A 22,932-nucleotide genomic window follows, 5' to 3' on the forward strand; every position below is an offset into this window, starting at 1 on the left:
AGGAGCCTGAGGTCACTGGCGTTGATGGGGAGCAAGAAAAAAAAATCAAATAAAAGAGGAGAAATGCCTCTTCCTTCAATTTCCCTGCAGATGCTGTCCTTGATGGGGAAGGTGGTTCCTCCCAGGTGGTCCCAACTGCGGATCAGTATGCAACAGTCGCTTGGTACCCTGACTCCACGCACCCCTACATCCCACCCTTCTCCTCCCCCTGGCACCCCCTAAAAACCATCCCCTCCTCTTGGTCATCAGGTGAATCCTCTCTGAAAGGGGAGGTGGAGGAGGTGGCATAGCTGCAGCAAAAGCCCAATTTTCATTGACACTCAGAGTCTCTGACAGCTGTTAGAGGAAGAATGTGATTTTTTAAATTTAAATAACACGCTTCTGCATTCAGCTCAGGGAGACAACCTGAGGATAAGCAGTTTATCGCCTGAGCCACCATGATGGGGGGCAGGGAGCAAGGCTGCCTGTGCCTTCAATTCTCCGCTGGCCTTCAATCCTCAGCCCCCTCCCCTCTCCCTCAGAGAGGTCCCTCAGAGGCACCAGTTAGAACCTCTAAAATAGGAAAGCCCTTAGCCTCCATTCAACAGCCCAGGCATGTAGGGAACCTCCTTGATGAAGCATGGGGTGCACTGATGGGCAGACTCAGAAATGAGAAGTCTCCCTTGGCACCCAACAGAAGCCAAAAGATGAGGCCAAGGGTGAGCCAGGTCTACTCCCTAGTCCCCACCCCTAGAGACGCTGTTCTGATTTTTAGGGAGAGATTGATTGACTCTGGAGTCCACAGTTAAGTTTTCTCTCCCACCCACAACATCTCAGCTCCTTCCTAAGGACCCAGGCCAGCCTAACCAGGCAAGTGCTTGGTGCTCCATCACCCAGAAGTCCAGGGCAGATGTGCCCACAAGTCCAGCCCTGAGAAGAGACTCCAGAGAAGCCACTCCCTCATTCACCACAAGGGCTTCCATTCACCGCCCTCTGAACTCACCAGGCTCTGGGTTCCAGCCACAGAGCTGGTGCTGGCCCCTTCATCACCCCAAGCTTAGTCAGGCCTGGAAACGCCTCACAAAGAACTCATGAAATATTATATAAAATGGGTGACCCTGGAGGACATTATGCTGAGTGAAATATCTCAGTTACAAAAGGACAAATATTGCATAGTGCCACTATTGTACAATTGGACTGACATCGGGACTGAGGGGAGACTGAGAAAGAGGGGATAAATAATGTATACTGCATTGAAACAGTTGAGGGAGAGCACTGTTTAAAAGGGATAAATTATTAGGTATTATTATCATGGCAGGAGTCCAGAAGGAAAGCTGCATAGTGGAGTGGACTTGGGGGAGGGATTGTATAACAATGAAAGATTTTTTCTTTTACTTTTCAAAGAGAAGAACAAATTGGGCGGAGGGGTGGACAGGGAGAAAAATGCAAAATACAACAATAAATTAATGGAAATCCAAAGTCTGTAAATGTTCATTAAAATTAGAATGAGGCTGGCATTGGGGTGGGGGTAAGACTGAGAAAAACTGGATGAAATATGTTTACGGCATTGAAGTCTATGGGGGAGAGAATAGTCTAAAAGTATTATATTTTAGGGCATTATTTTTATCATAGGAGTATGCAATAAGGGTTGCAGAGTGGATTATATTTGGGGGTAGGGGGTGGGGTTTGGGGAGGTGCAGGGGGGATTGTGTACCAATGAGGGAGTTTTTCTTTTGCTTTTCAAGGAGAGGAGCAAACGGCGGGGGGAGGGGGAGAGAAGGGTGCAACAATGAATGAATGGAATTCCAAAATCTCTGTAGATGTTCATTGAAATGAAAAATAAACAAACTAAATTAATAAAAAAAATTTTTAAAAGAAAGAAAGAAAGAAACTGCGCCCCTGCCAGAAACAGCATGCACAGTCCATTCTCTCCTCTTGAGGACTTCCCTGATTTCCCAGGACACCACTAGTTGCTATCTCTCTTGTACGCTTGAAGTGTATACGTTCACTAACAACACACCACCAGTGGGTTTCCACACAGAACAATGGGAACATGTGTCTGCTTCATTCTAATGCAGTGTCTTATACTGTATCTGGAACACACTGAGCAGTAGAATGATGTTCCTCCAACATCAGGCTCATAGCCCTGTTCTCCATCAAGCTCTTACTGAGCACCAGCGCAGGATCAACACCTCCTCAGATCTCAGGTGCTCTTAAGATGGAATGCATACACGACACCTCACAAATGTTTGGACCTCTCTGCTACCTTTTGCCCCCTGTGCATGTCTAACATCCCCACACTAAACCATTGACTTCTTCCACCCACTCCCTGGACAATGACGCCCATTACCACCATCCAAGCATACTCCTTCCCACCAGCCACTGTGCGTGTATAATTTCCAGTCTTGTAATGGTCCTGCAGGGCAGGCTGAACTACTCCACTGTACAGAGGAGGAAAATGAGACTCAAAAGGGTCAAATTAAAAGGCAGCTGAAAATGACAAGGTTAGAACTCACAATTAGGACTTGCAGACCTCAAAGGCCATGTTTCAGCCACTGTTCCAAATCTCTTATGGATACACATTAGGCACCCAGGGAGAATACAGAGAAGAACAGACACAGTATACAATAGGAAAGTGGTACCCACAATCACACACCCAGCCAACACACAGGAGGGAAGTAAGCACCACGAAAAAGAGCCAAGAGCTATGGCCCTTGGGGGAGGGGGCATTCACCCCACAGGGGCATTCAGAAGGTTTACTGGCAGAAGCAGGATTTGAACACGGCTCCTTACTCTTTTGAATTTAAATTTTAAAAAAAAAAATACTAGGGCCTCTCACAAGAATGTTAGAGATGAGAAAAATGTGCTTCTATAAATATTCCCTATGCTTCTAGAAAGGCCTGTTGTTATGGTACACCAGAGACCCTAGCAGCCATTCCATCCAGAAGCAAAAATGCAGAGGCAGCACCCCGCCCCCGAAAGCAGAAGCCATCTGCCTTTCCTGTCCCTTACCCTCTCCTGGCTCCATCCAGGCAGGTGACCCACCTTAGAAGTTTGTCGGTAAACCAAAGCAAATACTGCTCATGACTCCTACCGAAAAGCACCTTCCAGATCCATGAAAAGCCAGCACACCACCTCACCAGCTTCCTTGTATTCCCACCCCGGCATAGGGCAGCACACTCAATCCGTCACTGCCCAACACTCTGGCAGTCACGCTGCCATCAGATAATCACAGTCACCTCACACTCCAGCGGCCACCAAGCAGGTGCACACCATCAGAGAAGCATCCAGTGATTTCCTGAATGCCAGGTTGTAGGCAGTGCTGCCACGGTAATGCCCATTTGATCTTGGAGACATCACCTAATAGGTTTTAAGCAGCAAACATATTTTTAGTGCACTATGTCAAGCACTAGGCTGAGTATTTACTTCATTACTTCATTAAGTGTTTGGAGGAGAAAAATAATTTTTAAAAACCCTAGAAAGAAAGAAAAAACAACTCCAGAAAATGTTTCTATCAGTCCCACATTGTTAAAGAGAAACTGAAGCTTAGAGGTGATCTAAAGGTCTGACACCGGCCAGCAACGGCCCACCTCGTAGACCTCAATTTCCTTTTCTGCCAGGTGGAAGGAGTGGGCCTTGATGATCTCTAAGTTCCTTTCAGGCTATAAAAAAGAAAATGTGTTTCCATAAACTTCCCTGTGCTTATGCCTCTGGCAAGGCCTGTATGGGACACCAGAGACTCTGGAGGCCACCCCACCCCACACGGGAAATGCAGAGGCAGCACCTGCTGACAGGAACAGCCATCTGTCTGTTGAGGCTTCTTCTTGTCACTTAGGTCTGGCTCCAGTTGCTGTGAGCCACCACGCTGGCTGGCCCGCCCAGTCCCTTTCATCCTGGCTTTGATCTCCCTGGCTCCTGCTGTGTGGGCACACCTCCTCATCCCTGCTCTCCACTCTGGCTCTCACTCCTGCTGTCTCCACTTCACCCTTCCCCAGCAACCTCTGTCTGAGAGTCTTTCTTGCCCTGAGAATCTTCTCTTTCTCTTCTCTGCCTCATTCCATCTTCACCCATCTCCCCAGAAGTGACCAGCTAGACTCAATATTCTCAGGTTTATAGAAGTCTGGTGATGGGAGGGACTTTCAACTTTCACTTGTCCGACTTCTGGAACCCTTCTAGAAGACAACTTACATCGACTAAACACAACTCAGGAATGGCTGACTTCATTAAGTCAAGTACAGACCTTGCCATAAAGCAGGCACTGTTTACTTGCATTCTCACTGAAACCTTTTTATTAATCTTTTATGTAAGTATCACACTGCACCTTACAAATACAAGCACTATAGCTCTAAAAGGTCAAAATGAGCCCCAAGACTCACATGCTCACACATCTCTAGGTGACTATGTCAGGATTCAAGGCCAGGACCATCTGGCTTAAGGCCTTCCAGTGCACCAGGCTGCCTCCATGCTAGAAACAGAGCAAACCTCAGCTCTTCTCTATGAACTAGTTCTCATCTCTAAGACTAGGGCAGAACATCTGGATGTCTCCAGCATCACTGTCTGCAAGGTTACTGATGGAGCCAACTGCTCTCCTCTTTCCACATTGCCTTAGACTCAGGACAGCTGACCACAGGAATCTTAGCTCCAGTAACAGAACCCAAGGCCACTCAAGGGTGGTCCAGAAGAGAGAAGAGGAAGATCTGCCCTTTCCCAGGCTTCTGCCTGTCAAAAGGTTTTAGAGGAGTCTTTTTTATAAAAAGTCAAGAGACAAAGAGAATACATTCTTAGAGGCCCGTAAAATAAGATCCCAAATTCTCAGATATTAGATGAAAAAGAGATGGTAGCAACTGATCCCCAAAGATACAATAGTATTCTTCTTCAAGTCCTTGATATCATACTCTTCAGGGGTCATACAGGCTAAGAAAGAGGCTACCAAGAGTCTTTCTCCTACCACATAGAGCTTTTCCACCCAAGGACAGTGAAATGAGAAGTGTGGAAGGCTCTCCATCCAATCCTATAGTACCCTAACTTTATCAATCCCATAATCCTAAACCATCAGGGAAGGGCCTTTGATTACTGAGGGCAGGGCATCCCCCCAGCATGACACAAGTGGGTTCTATCTATGTTCAGATATTGATCCCATAGCCCACGGGCCACAGAGGCAGTGAGTCTGCATTGTCCCGAGCCCCAAGCTGGTTAAGTAGCCTCCTCTCACCACCCTAGTATACCAGTGACTCAGTCCATAGCAAACTACACTGTTAACCCAAAAGCCAACCCTCTTTGGCTGTATGGCAGCTCTGCAGGAAAAGGATGTGCAATCTCCTCTCGTGCTATTTACAGCCTCAGAAACCTGCTAGAAGGTGGGTTATTAGTAGGTTCTAACTGGACAGCAATGAGTGTGTGTGATAAGAACAAGGTTGGGAAGAAAAGGCAGAGCAGGAACCAGCCTGAAGTCCCACAGAGAGCTTGTGGCAGAGTCTGCACTGCAATCTTGATCTCCCTGATCCCAGCCTTCTTTTTACTGCACACCCCATGACCTGACTGATTTCCTGGTGACAGGCTCTTCTCTCTCCTCTGTCTTGTTCTATCCTCCCAAACCTACTATGTGTCCCTGTTTCTCCATGCAGGATGCCCCCTCACCCAACTCCAGGGCTGCTCTGGGAGGAGTAGAGTCATCAGGAACTACAAAGAGGGATCTTGCCAGAAAGCCTTATTCTCACAGTGGGAAGCGGTCCCCAGAGTACAGATACTGAGTGAGGGCTGTGTGGGGCCCAGTTATCTCTGGGCAGCGGGTAACTGTTCTGTGAGCTACAGACCTAGTAATTTCCTCATTTGTCTTGTCAACATCCTTGTCCCGCAGAATGTCAAGTCCATTAAGTAAAGATTTTCTGCTCGCAAGATACTCAAATGTGACTCTAGGAAGCAGCAGGGGTCTGGGCTAAGGTGAAGGCCTCTGATCTCCAGCAGTCAGAGGACAAGTAAAAGTTATTTATTTCTGGAGGTAATCCAGTGGCATCTTCTCCATGTATTAGTATCCCAGCAATACCTAAGCTGCAGCAGGGTGGGAAGTGCACTCAGAGCCACCAGGGCATCCTCAGCATAGAATCCACATGCCAGTGAGGTCCTTAACCTGCATCTCAGCCCTAGAATATTGCATTAAAAGAGTGTAATATAGTGAATTTGTATTCAAAACTAATCAGAAAGTCAGAGTATCTGTATTAGAAGAGAACTTAGTCAGCCCAACAGAATATCCAGTCCCATAAGGCCGGCAAGACCTGCCTGAGGTACCACGGTAACTATAGGCAGAACCAGACTGGAACCTGCTCCAAGCCCAACACCTCCACTATCACCCGACTGGGATGTTACGATGGTAAGAGCACAGTGCAGGACGTTCACCATTCCACTCACCCCCTTGAGCCCCTGCATACAACCAGCACTGAAAGACAGGCCAGATGGCCACCTTCTGCCAACAGGGCCAATCTGCCATCAGGGACATCCACAATGTCCCCAGGTCAAAAGGTTAGCACGTGCACCCTCCACAGCAGGACGCATCACCTCTAAGAGAGCAAAAGTGGGCTTTTATTTGGGAACAGAAGAAATGGAGCATTACAATGCCTTGGGAACCTCTAAAATGCAACCTTACCTGCACAATTGTATTCCTAAGTATTTCACTTATCTTGTTAAGAAAAACTAATTTTTTTTTCTCTTACAGATGTGTGATAATGGTGGAAGGGGAGGGGAATTTTAAAACACTGCCTGAGAGAATTCTTTGGAAAGGTAAAGGTCTTGCTGGAGGGCCTTATATTAGAAAGGTAGTTATTGTTGTTGTTAGGTGCCAATGAGTTGTAACTGACTTATAGCTGAACCCTCTATAGGTTTTCCAAGGCTATAAATCACACAGGAGGAGATTGCCCGTCCTCACCCTCAGAGCAGAAGTTAGTGGAGTTGAGCCACAAGCCTTTGTGTTGGCAGCACAATTCCTCACCCACGAGGCCACCAGAGCTCCAGTGGTTCTCAAAAAGTAATGATTTTGTTCCCTAGAAGACACTTGGCACTGTCTGAAGACATTCTGATAATCAATGCAGGGGAGATGCTATTGGTATCTCATGGGTAGATGCTAGAAACACTGCTAAGTAGAGCATCGCATGACAAAGAATTACTCAACCCAAAATGTCAATAGTGCTGCAGTTGAGAATTACTGCCTTAGACTAACAGGCGCTTCAGAAACCTTCCGAGATCAAAGATTCTGCTTGTAGGCATGGCTGGCATAGGTCTCTCTCCAAACCCACAGCACCTTCCCACAGAATGAAAGCCTTGTTTCAAACGTACAATCCCTGACAAAGACAGGGTATCCAGTAAGGATGGCAAGCAGGGGCTTACTTGTGCTTATGTTCGAATCGGCAGTGAACAGTTTCATGTGGACTTCACCACGTCCACAAGCACGTTTGTATCTTGCTCACTGGGTAAGCCCACCCTGGTGAAACCCTGCCCCAGTGCCCGAGCTCACTAGTCTCCCAACTACCAAAGGGAACAAATTTACAAAAGGAGAACTAAGAAAAACCTCAATGTTTCCAATATATGGCTTACGAGCAGCAAAATTAGACCTCAACATGGTGCCTTACTTCCCAGAAAAGACTAGGACTAGGGAATGAAACGGTTTGAAGCAGGACTTCCAGGCAAGGGAGAAGATGAGAGGGGGAAATGGCTAAGGAAAGCTCCGGGCAGGAGGCACTCTGGAAATGCTCACAGCCACAACCACAGCTAATGACTACTGACTGCCACGCGTCCCCAGCAGCCTTCTGAGCCCTTCACAATCTAGTGACTCATTTTGTCCTCTCAATAATCCAGCAAGGCAGGTACTATTATTCTCTCTCATTCCACAGCTGAGGAACTGAGGTACAGATGGGAACCAGCAGGGCAAGATGGATGACAAATCAGGAGCGTGACACCAGATTTCAAACTCAAGAAGCCCTAGATGATGAGTGTGGTGCTAAGCAACATCTATAAACACTTGGTTCCAATTTACAGATGAAGTTCGGAAACGTTAAAAGACTTGTGATAAGAGCAGAGGTAAATGAAGTTCAGGACACCCAAGTCCACGCCCAGAGCTCTCACTACCACGGGACAAGAGGGAGCCAAGGCGCTCGGAGCCACTTACCTGAGAAGATTGAAGCAAGCCTGAAGATGTCCGAGAGGCGGGAGGTGACGGGCTCATAGGGTGAGGCTTCGTAAAACTCCTCACCTGGAAGAGAGAACCAGCATTAGACACAGGCTAGAAACCAGCATCAGACACTGAGGAAAATTCCGCTGCAGGGGCTTGTGCTATGAAAGCGGGTGGTATATGAGAAAGTCCTTCCCACAGTGAAAAGTTATGAGGGAAATGACTAGCAATTCATCTAGGAAGTTCACATCTTGCCAACTAGAACAGACGTCCCCCGACCAAAAAAAAAAAAAGAGGTCAGAATTGAAATTTCTCTCCTGGAACTCCCTGTATGACCAACTCTCTTCTAAAGATTTCCACATGCTCCAAAAAGAAGGCACAGAAGACATGGACACAATATCCTGTGGAAAGCCATGTACAAATCACAGGATTTGAAGCTGGAAAGGCCCTCCAAGATCAGAGTACAAATACCTCCATTTCACAGGACAGGGCCCTGAGGGGATTCAGAGAAGCCAAGCAACTTGCCTTAGGTCACACAGCTCTTCATGAAGAAGCTCCAGCTGGACTCCCAGCCCCCTGATCCTTACATAGATATTCTTTCCCACGGCACTACCTTTTCTTTGTCCAGGCCATGAATGGGAGCTAATATTTCCTCTTTGCTAACAGTCTTGTCACCACTGAAGGACCTGCTCACCAGCCCCTGTCTGCCTCACCCCTCCTTCACACACGCTACCTGTCTTCCACATCTGCCTGAAGCTCATCAGACTTTCTCTTCATGGCTCAGGGTGTATCAGGGGCTCAGGAAAGGGAAAAGCAAGTAAATGACAGGAGATAAATAGCACACAGGCTGCCCTGAATAGTCTCACCACCACCTCACTGGGAAGCCCGCCCCCTCTGTCAAGACCTCAACAGAAAAGAAAACGTCCTCCTGAGACAATACTGTGAAGAAAAATCAATGGATAATCACTCAGACTGTGCACGTGGGTTGAGGGGGCGGAGGAAACAGGTGATGACCCACAGCCTCACACATTGATCTTCCACCCGCCCAGAGTCCATGTCACAGGCACACTCCATGAGACCACCTGCAGGAAAGGACCACCCATTCTTACAAACATCTGTCCTTAGAACCTTCTGTAAGAAACACCTTCACCCTGACCCAGGGGGTCACCAGAGGCCGAGCCTAGAGATGCACCCTGCCCTCTGCTGGTCCACAGAACAAGGAGTCTGTCAGTTACATACACCAGCAGTCTTCCAGAAAAGGGGTACAGAACCCCAGAGGAGCAAGAAGTGCTTTTCTTCTTGGTATAATTGCTTCCACTCTTCCCTTTACCTCATAAAAGCATTCTTTATGGCCTGCAACGTCCGGCACAGCAGGTGACTGACCACATTTGCCAACTGGCCTACTTCAAATGCTATTCACTCTTTAAGGCTTGTCTCCAGTCCCACCTTTTCCGTAGGCCTTCAGGAGCACCACAGACCATTGAATCTCAGTGTACACCACTGTATCCACTAACCTGTATACTACCCAGAAAAAACTCCCCATGATGGGATTACTTGACATTACTATTTTTGGAGGGGTCAAATGTATTCTGTATTATGTAAATGTATTTACCTTGGGGAGCTACTTTCATAATAACATAATATTATACTGTGCTTTCTATGTGCCATTGAAAGCACTATTGAAAAAATTTTAGGTTTATTCAAAAACCCAACTCACGGCCGTCATCAACTCACAGTCAGTCATAGTGGTTTTCAAAGGCTGTAAAATGCACAGGAAGAGACTGTGCTTTTTTCTCCCGAGGAGCAGCTGGTGAATTCAAACCATTTATCTTTGAGTTTGCAATGCAACTCCCTACCTACTAGGCCCCCTGAGCTCCCAAGCTATATTAGCTCATTTAATCCTCAAACAGCCTATGTGGTGGGTTCCACTAGTACCCTTATTTTAAACTGAGACCCAGATACACTAAGGAGTTTGCTCTAAGTCACAGAGTTGGTAAGTGGCAAAGTTAGACTTTAAACCTAGGTAATGGCCAAGAGCTCATATTCTTAACTATTACCAATACCATCTCCAAAAAAGGAAAATGCTATTGGAACCAAGTTGTTCTTGAACAAGATAGTAAAGTAGTTGAACTTTTTACAGATCAAGTCTTCCACCAACTGGATGGGTTCCTGGATGGAGAGGAGGGTCAGTCTCTTTCTCCTGCATCTCATATATTTCTGTGCCTGGAGACAAATTCGTCAAGATGATTGATTAAAGGGTCTCTAGGGGAACACTTCATCTTCCAGGGCCATTTGAGAGGTTCCTTCCTCTTTAAACCAACAAGTTCCTGCAGCAAGACTCACCAGTGAGAAATTCTGAGGCCAGGGACACTCAGGTGGCCCAGGAGCCAGGATGAAGCCAGATTCATGATGTTCCAGGGCCCCAGCTTGGGAGGGACATGTCAGAGAGGTCTATTCTCTATTTTGTCCAAACAATTAAGGTGATTCTAAATTTCAATGTCCCTGAGAAATGTGCTCTCTAATACTCCAGGTAACCAGTAGTAACAGCCCAAGTATTGTGTAAATATTGCTGGTTACAGTGGTGGCGATGACCAAAGGAAAAGACAGGCCTACCACCATGAGGTCTTCCCTAGAGCAGTGAAAAGGGAAGCTGAGGAGTCCTGTGTGCCCTCTTGGGTTTGTCCATCAGCTTATTGTATTTATATGAGGCTCATCTTCCTCCTCAAATGAGGGGGGAAGCCAAAGGAGGAGGTGAGACCATATGATCTCTGGGCCCTTTGTAGTCACATCTTTTGAGACTACATTCCTACCATAGCCCACTCTCCTTCCCCCACTGTCACCCATCAGCTTTTTCCCCATATGCTGAGGACCTCAGAGTAAAGAATATGAACCTATCCTCAGTAGGCAGAGAATGTGGAGTGAAGTCCAACAGCAAAACCCATCAGTAGGAAACAAGAAGCCAAGAATCAGAGGGAAAATCTAAAATTATTCTTCTCAGTGACTCTTTCCATCCCTTCTGTGCAAAGCTCAAGCCAGGCAATTAAGTCTGATTAAGAAAAGAGAGGGAAGTACTTGCAGCCCCTAGGGAGACTGGGCAACGTTGGCCATGAATAATTCACTTCCAGGTAGATAGACCCTATCACTTACAGGAGCATTGCCTTGTGTCAAAAGGCCTCTTTGCTCCTTTTGTCCAGTCCTGAACTATCTCTGGACCCAAGACTGAGCCATAGACAAAGCAGCAGGCTTCCGAGGAAGGAGAAACCCAGGTGGTCTGCTATCCTGAGAAGGGCCTAGGAAAAAGGTCTTCCAGGCCCTTAGCTGCTCAAGGACTATGGCTTCTTTATTCATGATGTTGTTGTTATGTGCCATTGAGTTGAGTACAACTCATAGTACCCCTATGACCAACATATCTGAAACCTGTCCTAGCCTGTGCCGTTCTCCTCATTTATGGCATACTTGAGCCCATTGCTGCACTCCCTGTGTCAATTCATCTTGTTAAGGCTCATCCTTTCTTTTGCTGACCCTCCACCTTTCCAAGCTTAATACCCTTTTCCAAAGAATAGTCTCTCATAGCAACATGCTCTGAGTATGTGAGATGAAGCTTTGTCATCTTTGTCTCCAAGGAGCACTCTGGCTGCACTTTTTCCAAGATATGCGTGTTCTTGGGATATTAAGTACTTTTCTCTAACATCACAGCTCAAAGACATTTATTCTCCTTCTGTCATCCTTACTCATTGTAGCAAATGATTGAAAAGATCATGACCTGAATCAGGCACCACCTTAATCATTAAACTGACAACATTGATGCTCAGTAATCTGGAGAAGTCCCTAGCAGGAGACTTGTCAAATGCAGTATGTTTCCTGATCTCCTGACTACTATGTTAACTGTGAATCCAAGTAAGATAAAATTACTGGCAATTTCAATCTTTTCTCCATCTATCACGATGTTGCCTATCAGTCCAGTATGAGAATTTTTTTTCTTGATGTTGAGATACAACCCATATTGAAGGTTGTAGTCTTTGATCTTCAGCAGCAAACATTTCAAGTCCCCCTCACTCGAGGCAAGTAAGGTTGTATCACCTGCATAAATCAGATTGTTGAGTCTTCCTCCAAATCTGATACCACATTCTTCTTCAGTTGAGATCAGGTCCTTTAATTATTTTCTCAACATACAAATTGAATAGGTATGGAAAGAGGATACAACCCTTTCTTAATTCTTAAAGGTTTAATTCTTAAACCTTTCTTAATTTTAAATAGTGTTCCCTTGCTCTATTCAGACAACAGCCTGTTGGTCTAGGTATAGGTTTCATATGAACACAATTAAGTGTTCTGGGACTCCCATTCTTTTCAATGTTAGCTATAATTTGTTAAGATCTACACAGCCAAATGCATTTGCATAATCAATAAAACACAAATAAATATTCTTCTGGTATTATCAGCTTTCAGCAATGATATACCTGGTGCCAAAGCCTCTTCTATACCCAGCTTGAACTTCTGGCAGTTCTCTGTAATGTACTGTTCTAACTATTTTGTATGATCTTCTGTAAGATTTTGCTTGCATGTGGTATTAATTATATTGTTCAATAGTTTCCACATTCTGCTGGATCACCTTTCTTGGTAATAAGAACAAATATAGATCTCTTCCAGTCAGTTAGTCAGACAGCTATCCTCCAAGTTTCTTGGCATAGAATGTTTCTTCATTCATAGTAAATTCTCAGCAAGTGTTTGTTGATTAAATGAGTGAGTAGATCATTCTAAGACTTGGAACTAGAAATTCATTGTCTCCAACCAGGCATTCCACAGGCAATGGGTTTGAAATTAAACTAAGAACTCATTGTTATTGAGTCTATTACAACCTATGGTGACTTCATAGGTATCAGACACTGTAATCTTTATAAAAGGAAGCAGATCACCAAGAACTTTCTTCCAGGGAAAGAGTGAGTGAGTTTGAACAGCCAGCCTTTAGGTTAGTAATCAGGAGCAAATCAATTACGATACCTGGGGACCCTGTTAGATTGAAAGGGTCTTCAAACCTACAAGGCATTGTGATTGTCACAACACCTCAGTTTCTCAGGCTCAACTCATCACAGTCCTCTGAGCTCAGAGGCAATGATGCAAGAGGAACCACTGAGATGTGAAGGGCTGTTTGTACTAAAAGGCCCAGCCTTCCCACCTGGCTTTACTGAGCCAATATGCTTTGGGTTGAAACTGAAGGCTGTCAGAAAGAAAACAAGAAGCAAAAAGGCCAAGCTCACTGAGCCAGAAGCCTTACATTTTTGGTACAATAGAGAGGCAGGCTCAAGATGACGACACTCCTCGTCCCATACAGAATAAAGCAATGTGCTTTGTGACATACCGCCCTCTCTTTGGTCGCTGTTAGCAGTCAAGATATCTAGAAATGGGAGCAAAAACCACTTGATTCGGGAGAAGTTTTGTGTTATTGCTGTTGCTGTCATTATATGCCTTGAGTCAGATCCAACTCATAGCCGACCCTCCAGCAGGCTTTCAGAGGAAGTTAATTGCACAGGAGAAGGGTGTCCATCTTTCTCCCACAAAGCAGCTGGTGAATTCGAACCATGTACCTGACATGGCAATGAGCTCCTTACCACTAATACCCTTAATAATCACATGCACATCTTACTCCTATATTTAGGACATATTTTAACTTTCCTGGACCCAAGTTAGGAATCCGTCTCTCTTGCCTCTATACCCACAGATGCATGTCGGTCTCCTCCTTCCTTTTCAGCACCTTGTACATTGGTTTTCCTCTGATCTCAGGCTGATCCCTCCCCATGCTCCCGGTCCACTCCCTCCTGCCCAAGAAGACACTGCTCTACAGAGGACCCCTTTCTTCCTCTCAACACCTCTATCTCGCCTATCCTTCCTTCAAAATTTAAAATGCTCAGGCTACTCTCATCTTAAAAATAAAATAAAAAAAAGATGCTGGTCTACTCATAGCCTAGTGGTAAGAAGCTGTGCTGCAGTCCCAAAGGCTCATGGTTCTAGTACAAAAGTTGCTCCATGGGAGAAGGATGGGCAATCTCCTCCCATGCAATTTTCTGCCTCTGAAAACCCACTGAGGGTCAGCTATGGGTAAGTTCCAACTCAATGGCACACAACAACGACATACCAAGATTCTAGAAGGAGTAGTTCATATTGATCATCCCTAATTCCCAGGCTCTCCTCCTCTCCCCGGCCACTGGCCACTCTCCCCAGTCACCCAGGGCACTGAGGAAAGTTTTCAGTCCTTCTCCTGTTTAATCTCAAGTATTGGATGTGGCTGCCTCTCCTTCCTTCTGAGAATGGGTTATGTTGCCCTTGTTTTCCTGGGTTTCTGCCTACCGCTCTGCAGTGCCTCCTCTGTCACACTTCTAGCCTTTCTTCCTCCACCATGCTTAACTGTGGGGTGGTCTTCAGAGCTGTGCCCCTGCTGCTGCTTTTAACTCTCCACAATTTCCCTGAGTTTTCTCACTCACCCCACCGGCTCAGTTACCACTTGTAGGTGGACATCAACTCCTAGAACTCTATCTCCGGTCCAAAGTCCTCATCCAAGCTCCAAACTTTCATGCCCTTCCGGCTGCCAGGCACCCGCTCCCAAATAAACTTTCAAATTCTTTGCCCTCTCCTACTAAAAGCTTGGCTTCTATTTATTTGAACGGCATCGTCATCTGCCCAGACACTGAAGACAGAAAACATGATACCATCTTTGACTCCTCTCCTCCCTCTTACTGTCTTAACTTTAATTAATCATGAAGACCTGTTGAGTTTACTATTTACAACCACAGTCCTGGCTCAGCCACCATCATTCCTGGACTGTATTACAGCAATGCCTCCAAACACTCCCTCTTTCAGCTGTTCTTCACTGGAATTAGATAAGGGTTTTGTCTAAAGCATTATTCTGATAATATCACAGTTGATACGACTGAGTCGCATCATCTTACAACCTTCCTGGCCTCTCCTCACTTCATGACCACTTTCAGCTTTACTCTCTACTCACACTTTGTTACTTACTGTTGTCTAACTTGGCTCAACTCTCTCACATCCAGGCCTCAGCCCATGCTGGTCCCTCGACCTCACACCCTCTGCCTGTACTCTCCTCACCCATGTAACTCCCATAGTTTCAGGTTGGAAGCCAATTCTCACAGGAAGACTTAGGATATTTCTTAAGAAGGGATAAGATGCCCCACAATGTGCCACCACAGCACCCTGTGTTTTCTTTACTGTAATAGCAATGCCACCAAATTACAGAAACCCCTGACTTCTCTGCATCCCTAAATGGTGAGTTCTATGAACGTGAGGCTCAATAAATAAGCAAACTCTCAATAAATGTTTGGTGAACTAAAAAAAAAAAATCAACATCTGACCTAGGCGGCCAATCCCCCTGAAGTGTGTACAAGTCTTTCACACCCCAGCTGAGAGGGAAAGAGATGGAGTAGAGAAGTCACTGGGGGTAGAATACGTAGATTTTCTGCTTGAGATATCAAGGCAGGTACCCAGGGAATGGGGAACCTGCTGCCTACTTACAGCTCAAAGGCCTAGAAAAAGCACCTAGGCCAGCTGTGGAGGAAGTACTCTGAAAGGCCAAGGCTCCTGAGAGCAGGCAGCCAGGTTCAGGAAGGATGGAAAGACAGACAGCCCCTCATCTCCATTCCTCAGGCAGCAGCGCATGAAGGGGCTCACCTCCTCTCTTCAGCAAGGTCTGCCCTTTCTCCCTCAAAGTTTTCCCCATTTGCCTGGTAACTTTTGCCTCATCTGCTGCTGTTGCTGCTGCAGCTGCATCACACTGTCTTTTGCTTGTCTTCCTCTTTGCCCCGTTTCTCCAGTCCTCATTCTCTTCTTCCCACTACTTCACCCTCTCTGCCTTTCCCACGGCCACTCTGCCTCCTGCTGTCTCCTGGTCTTCTCCAACAATGGCAGCCATCCTACAGCAGGTGGTTACACCTCCTGGGTTCTAGGTTCCCCTGGCAGATGGAGAGCTGGCCAGTTGATTCCATGACCAAGTCCTCCTCCTGAACCCCTGGTTCTCCATGCACCCCACCTCCATCACCACCTCACCATCACCATTACCACCGCCACCACCACCACCATCGCCCCCCTCTCCAAGGTGCCACCAGGGCTTACCCTCGGTCAGCCCCAGGTGGATGCTCCAGTAGATCTGCAAGCACTGAAGTTCCTTCTTCATGCCCCGCTTGCAGCGGCAGTCGTACAGCGGACTCTCCTGCAGGACCTCCAGGGCCGCCTGGCACTCCTTGTTGGCCAGCATGGTGTTGCGGTCCCGGCCTGCCAGGCACTGCCGCAGTGTGCGGTAGCGGGAGCTGCAGTTGGATTCAGCTGCACACAGCTCATTGGCCCGGACACAGTCCACTGGGGGGCGCCAGCCGTGCAGCTCGGGGCCCTGAAGGGAGGAAGGGCTGGCCAAAGAGCGGAGGGTCTCGTCTGGGTAGCAGGGAGGGAAGACAAGCATGAATGAGGGCCGCCACCACCTCCAACCCAAGGTACAAGCCTGGGGGCTTGGACGATTCTGGGCACTTCGTACCCACTTTTCACTGAGGCACATTAAGGTCAATTCAGCATTGCCTTCACCAATTCAGGGAGGAGGAGAAGAAAGTGATGAAAGGACCCCAAGACACGAACGTCCTTCCCCAAACCCAAAGGAGGAGTCAGTCTCCCCTGGGTGGATTATTTTCTTTTCCAGTGCCCATCATGCCATCACTCCTCCGCACTGACTCTGCGCCAAGAAGGCCTGCACATGAAAGCCAGCAAGGCTGCAGGCTCAACTTTCACTGGACCATCACTGGAGACCACAGATCATCTAAGATGCCAAGAATCCAGAGAAGGCTGTGACAGCCTCTACAGACAAGTAGGGCACAGAGGGAATAATCTCACTTTAATACTACCCACTCCTCCTAGAAACCAGCCAGGGGCCCGGATGAAAGTGTGTTAAACTTCGCCACCACCAGAAATAATTTCACTTTCATAGCCTGTTAGGACCTCAGAATCCAGACTCCAGCCCCTGAAGAAACCAAGGCCCACGGAAGGGAGATGAGATTCCAAGGTTACACAAAGGATAGAAAAGCCCTTTCTGACCTGTTTGTTCTGAGTTCCTTCAAATAAAGAAAGGCCTAACTCTATGATCTGTACCATGCCCAGAAGTGAGGTGCTACCTCTTTCTGAAGCCACTCCTTTCTCACCTTCCAATCTAATTCCTACCAGGCCAGCACCTGAACGTTGCCTTCCACAGGATTAGTACTAACCCAGGCTCCCTCTAAAAGAAAATGTGTTAGGCAAACATGAGGAACAACTCTGTGTCTCAGCTGACTCTCTTTCCCCCTTCGCTAGATGGGAGGTGTTTCTCCAGCACCTTTTCTTTCTGAATGGTCTTGCTTTCTTCTCTCCCTCATGTCCTTTTTCCTTCATTCCTCTGTTCTCTGCCCTTCTCTAAAGCCCTATCCCCCTGTCCCTCCTCTTTATCCCTTTTAAAAAGACAGCTAACAAATCAGCTGCAAAGGGGAAAAGCTGTCCTCCTTCAAACCCTTACCTCATTGACAGCCCCATTTCTCCAAAGTAGACAAGGATCAATGACTGCACCCTGCTCACCCATTGCCCCACTATGTCCAAACCGATATGGGCACAGTGACTCAGAAGGGAGGGGGCTGGAGAAGAAGAAATGGAGGGGAGGAACAAGAAGAAACCCATTTAATCCTTTCAAACTCCAAAATGTTTTTCTCTAGTCTCAGACATCTCATTTCCCTGTCGTCTCCTAACTAAGCACCCAGCTCCAAGTCCTAAACCTGCACAATATCCACACCATGACCCAGCTGCTCCAACCCGCCTTCAAATATAAGATGCTACAAAGCCAGAAGCCCTTTCCTCAGAATACTGCAGAACGCGCCCCCCACCCCAACCCATCCCGTCCCATCCCTACCCAGAACCACACTTCTCACTCATTCCCCCAGGAGGCCCTGCTCAGGGGGAGTTACCGCAGGGAGGCAGCGACACCTAGAGGCAGAGTTCAGGACAGCGAGACTATCACTCCAAGAGAGCTGCCAAAGGAAAAGGAATAGGCTTCTGGAGAGACATACAAGAAAGAACAGAGGAGCAGGGGACAGGCCAGAGGCACAGAAGGTCTCAGGAGCCACAGCAAGAGGCATTCCCTTCTTCCACCTGAACATACTGCTACTCCAGAACAAGAAAGGGTACAGGCAAAAATCTAAGAAGATATTAACATGTAATGTGGCCACTGGCAATGGGGTGCCTGGAGAGGTATCCTCCTGAACAAGCCAAGGCAGCATTTTTATTTCCCAACTTCAACAGATTCCCAGGTCCCTCATCATAAATGGGGTGCATCTGGAGCACCCATGAGCAGCTGAGCTGACACTGCCTCACTCGCACCTGATGCCATCACCCAGCCAGCTAGCCAACCGGCTAGGAGCCTCTAGTAGGGCCCAACCCTAAGCCTTCCACTGCATCCTCAGCATCTAGTCAGTTTCTGCCCTCCCACTTTGAGCCCAAGACTGCTCTGCTGGAGGTGGACTGAAAAAGGAGCATCCTACCATCTCATGGTCAGATTTCTGTAGGCTCCTAACTCACAGCACATCTAAAGATCAGGAAACTGGCCCAGGGACCGAGTTCATAAGGACATATACCCTACCTGCCCTACAGGTGGGATTCAGAGCCCCGAGGGACGAATGAATCTTACAGATCCCTAGACTCCTGTGACAAAAGTGAAGAATCCCCCCTACTGTGAACTGGGACACGTGACCAGGTCAGGATGACACTCTGGGAAGAGACAAAACATCTTTTTATCAAGCTGGGTCTGAATGCTGTCTGTCCCTGTCTCTCTACTTTAGTTGGTTTCTTGGCCCCTAGAGAATGGAATCATTGCAACCTGGAAATTTTAACCAAGAATTCTAAGAAAGTAAATGTAAGATGATATTATGGTGAGTTTTCCAAGTTCTAGATCAGGAGACAACTCAGAACCCTCAAGAAAAGATTCACTGGGACTAAGAATATACAGTGGTGCAACAAAAGCCTTCTTTGCATTAAAATCACTCCATTTGAATTAGAAAGCAGGTTGGTCCTCAATTTGCTTTTCCTCTACCTCATTCTCTCCTTGGGTGCATCAACCATGGAGTCAAAATAGTGGGACAAGAAAGTCCTGGGCCCTTGGGAGGTGCTTTTCCTGGGAAGGCACTTTGCCCATACCCAGGCAAGCTATCTTCCTGGAGAAACGTCTCCCCCAAGTGAAATTTCCAGTCAACTGTCAAATAGGGGTTTCTTGCCAGGAAAAGAGCCCTAAGACTTAAGTTTCCTTAGCATCAACCTAACCTATTCCTTCTCTTTGCTAACCTGACCCAGAACCGTCAATACTCTGTTAATGCCCCACATCCCACTTCAGGAAGAGGCTTCTCAACCAAAGTTGAGCTGAAGGCGTTATGGTCAAAGGGGAATGCTGCTATCTCCCCTTTCTCTCACCACGCAGCCCCCAGGGTTGCAGACATCTATACTCCCAGAGAAGATGCCAGAGGGGACAGCTATGACCACACAAACACACACACACACCCCAATACCCACACGCTGCATATGATCCCCAGTGGCACTTCTGGGAAGGAACAGAGTCGACTCCGCAGCTGAAAGACCACATCTAGGCCCTGTAGGGGCTAAAAGGCCTGAGTTCACCACTATTCTCCCCATCTCACACTTCATGAGGCACCCACACTTAGAACCCTTGCCTGCTCAGGGTCTATGCAATTCAATGGCCAGAAACCAAGCTGCTTTTTCTGAAACACAATTTTTTTTTCCCCATCTTCTTTTTGGCCCTAACCATTCCTGGACCCAGAAAGAGGGGTTTTCATGCCAGTACTAACAGGAAAAGGTCAGATTTTATAACAGGATGAACGTCCACTTCCAGAGAGCTGGCGGAAAGATTGTCTACATGGCAGTCGGCCCTGGAGCACCTTCCTGGCCTTCTCGCTCAGCCCCTCCCACCCAGTAGAGAAGCTGGCATGCCCATGGGAGGCAGAATAATGCAGACCACACCCCAGAGCAGAGCCAAGCCCCCTGGGGCATTTGGTAAGGAGGCCGAAGGTGGTGGACAAAATGTCCCAAGGCCTGACCAGTGCTGAAATCCGAATCCCTTTTCTGATCCAGGGGCTGTCTGTGACCAGAGCCTACCTCCCCTTGGCCTTCCCCAGTGCCCTCCTGTAGGAGGCAGGAGGGAAACGCACACTCAGAACCCAGCAGCGCAGCCTGGCTCAGGGAAGACTGGAACAGCACCTCCACCAGCAGACGTTGTGCTCCTTTGGTATATACACACTATAGTGGCAAGTCTTCCCCTCTGGTGCATCTATGCAGTGACATCTGCCTTGCCTGGGACTGCTGGTGAACACAAGCCCATGCAAACACTTTCCTTTCCTCACCTCTATCCCCACCTACCCGCTAAAGCTTTCTCTAGGTTCTGGTCTCCCAAGTAGATTAGATTTCACAAGGCATACTGGGAACTCCGGATGCAAAAGAAACTGCTCTGCTTCAAGGGGTACAAGGCAGCCCTTCCTCCCTGCCCTTAGGGGAGGTCGAGTGCAAAATGAGCAGCGGTCTTTGTCCAGATCTGAATAAACTTTGACCATTGTCACTCCCCTTCACATCCGGGAAAACAGGAGGCAGTGATCCCAACTCTCCACTCCCACCTACCAAACTGCTCCAAGACCCAGAGGCAGGAAGGGTAACCACGGTCGGGAGAAACTTGAAAAGTGTTCTAAGGAGCGAGCTGCGGGGAAGAGCTCTGAGCAGTGGGCAAGTGGGGTACATCTTCCAGTGGTTGATTGGCAGTTGGAAGATGACTGCCAGCGCTTCCCCACAGAGAGATGTCCAACCAGGAGCTGTAGGCGAAAGCCTTGTCCTCCACTCTGTACTACCAAGACCAACTCCAGGAACCCAACTGGAAAGGTGAGGCCGATGTGATTTTTCTTTCCCTCCATTAAGCTAAGCTTCTCCCCTCCTCTCTTCTAAATCGAGTTTATTTAAAAAAAAAAATAAAATCAAACTCGCTGCAATTTAAACCCATCATTTTGGAGGAAATCAATGCTATCATTGTCTGTGTGTGAAGGAGTGATTGAGTGTATGTGCCTTTGTGCGCGCGCGCGTGACTGTGTACGGGGATGGTTGGGGTGTTTTAAGTCTCCTTTCCAATCTCCCCCGCATAAGCAGCCAGTCACGGCTCCCGTCACTCCACCCGGGCTCTCGCAGCCCAGGCTTCGCTCGGTTCTGCACCGCCGAGGTCGGGCTCGGTCCGCCGCTCGTTCCGCGGCGCGCTCGCCCAGCCGAGCTCTCACCCGCTCGCACAGACTCCGGCTCCCGCCTGCGCCCTCGCCCGCCCGCTCCCCGCGTTCCCGGCTCCTCTCGGGCGCAGGAACGCGCAGCCCACTCTGCCCCCAAGGCTCAGGCGAGAGCTGCTCTCGCAGGTACTCACCTAAAAAGAAGAAGAGGCAGAAGGCGTTTGCCAAGATCATGTTAAATAGATCCCACAGTTCTTTCCTTTTTTTTTTTTTTCTTTCTCCCTTGGGTTAAAAATTAATAATAGTAATAATAATGATAACAATACTAATAGCCAAGCAGTGTTAATCAGCCCCAAATCCAATGCGGAGATCCCAGCTAGTCCACCCGGTGAAGATCCTGACTGAGTCCTGCGATTCTCGCCTCTGGCTCGAGGGGGTGGGGTGGAAGGAGGGCGGTGGGCCGCCTCTCGACGCCCCCCTCTTCCCACTAAAATAAAATACACACGTCTGTAATGTATAGATATATGTTTTAGGAACCGACAGCCCAGTCCTGAGGTCAACCTTCTTCTCAGTTGGTCCGGGAAGGCGTGGATCTCCACGGGTCCGATTCCCCTGCGCTTCCCAAGAAGGGGCTGGGAAGGTAGGGAAGAGGCGATTTGAGAATGAAGAGCTGTAGGAAGAGGCAAGGGTGGGGGTCAAAATTAAATGCAAAAAAAAAAAAAAAATGAAAGAAATCCACCGACGGGTGTGAAAGCCAAGAAACAATCCAGCGGGAGCTTCCAGAATCAGAGACCAGAGTGGCTTGTTTCGCACCAAGACGAAGAAAAAAGAAATCTTCTCCCACTAACCCTTGCTCGTCTCACTTTTTTCCTAATGGAATTCCGGTGCCCGTGTGCTCTGCGTGTGTGTCTTTCTCGCTCCTCTGCGCGGCTCTCCTCGCACTCGCTCTTTTGCTCTCGCTCTCCCCTGCTCTCCCTCGTTCTCCACCCCCCTCCCTGCTCCTCCCTCCGCCCGCCCCCTTCCCCCTTCGCTCCCTCACCGAGGCTCGCGCTCCCGCGCCCCTCGGCGGCTGGCAGCGCGGGGCGCGGGCGCGCGACGGAGCAGCGACACTCTGCAGCAGCGCCCGCACCACGGCAGTGGCGGTGGCGCCTAGGAACGCTGCGCCGCTGCCTCCCACTGCTCAGCTGCTTGCCCTTCCTCGGACTGACCTCCCTTGGCCGGAATCTGACCGGCTTTCCACTACGGTCCAAGATCAAGCCCACCGAAGCCTCTGCGCAACCCTCGTTCCCCGCGCAGTGCCACTTCTGTGGGCGGGCTTCGCCCTCCAACTACTAGGGCCCTTACCCTTGCGGGCGCCGGGTTTCAGAGGCTCAGACGAAGCCCGAGAGCGCCGAGTCTCGGGCACCTCAGTCATCCTGGGGGCGCGGGAGGGAATGGCTCTAGGGAAAAAACTCATCCTAAAGGCTTGGCTGTGGAGAGGGGTTCCAGCTTCCGCACCTTAGTCTGCCCCTCAGACCAGGA

At 48.2% G+C, this 22,932-nt stretch overlaps 1 protein-coding gene across 3 annotated transcripts in view; it reads right to left on the bottom strand.

The window, feature by feature from the left end:
- The window catches only part of GFRA2 (GDNF family receptor alpha 2), a 152,364-nt gene extending 130,029 nt beyond the window's left edge, over positions 1–22,335 (bottom strand). Inside the window, exons 1-3 of one of the 3 annotated variants that reach the window (XM_006884808.1) lie at positions 21,606–22,335; positions 16,259–16,573; positions 8,135–8,218 (exon numbers count right to left, since the gene is read on the bottom strand). In XM_006884808.1, coding sequence (XP_006884870.1) covers positions 8,135–8,218; positions 16,259–16,573; positions 21,606–21,645 — 439 coding nt within the window. In that variant the 5' untranslated portion in view covers positions 21,646–22,335. The remainder of the gene's footprint in view (positions 1–8,134; positions 8,219–16,258; positions 16,574–21,605) is intronic. The other 2 variants (XM_006884809.1, XM_006884810.1) reach the window with 2 other exon arrangements.
- Positions 22,336–22,932: the final 597 nt, after the last annotated feature.

The sequence above is a fragment of the Elephantulus edwardii genome, unplaced genomic scaffold (genome assembly GCF_000299155.1).
Source record: "Elephantulus edwardii isolate Elephantulus edwardi_28Jun2011 unplaced genomic scaffold, EleEdw1.0 scaffold00038, whole genome shotgun sequence".
NCBI lineage: Eukaryota > Metazoa > Chordata > Mammalia > Macroscelidea > Macroscelididae > Elephantulus > Elephantulus edwardii.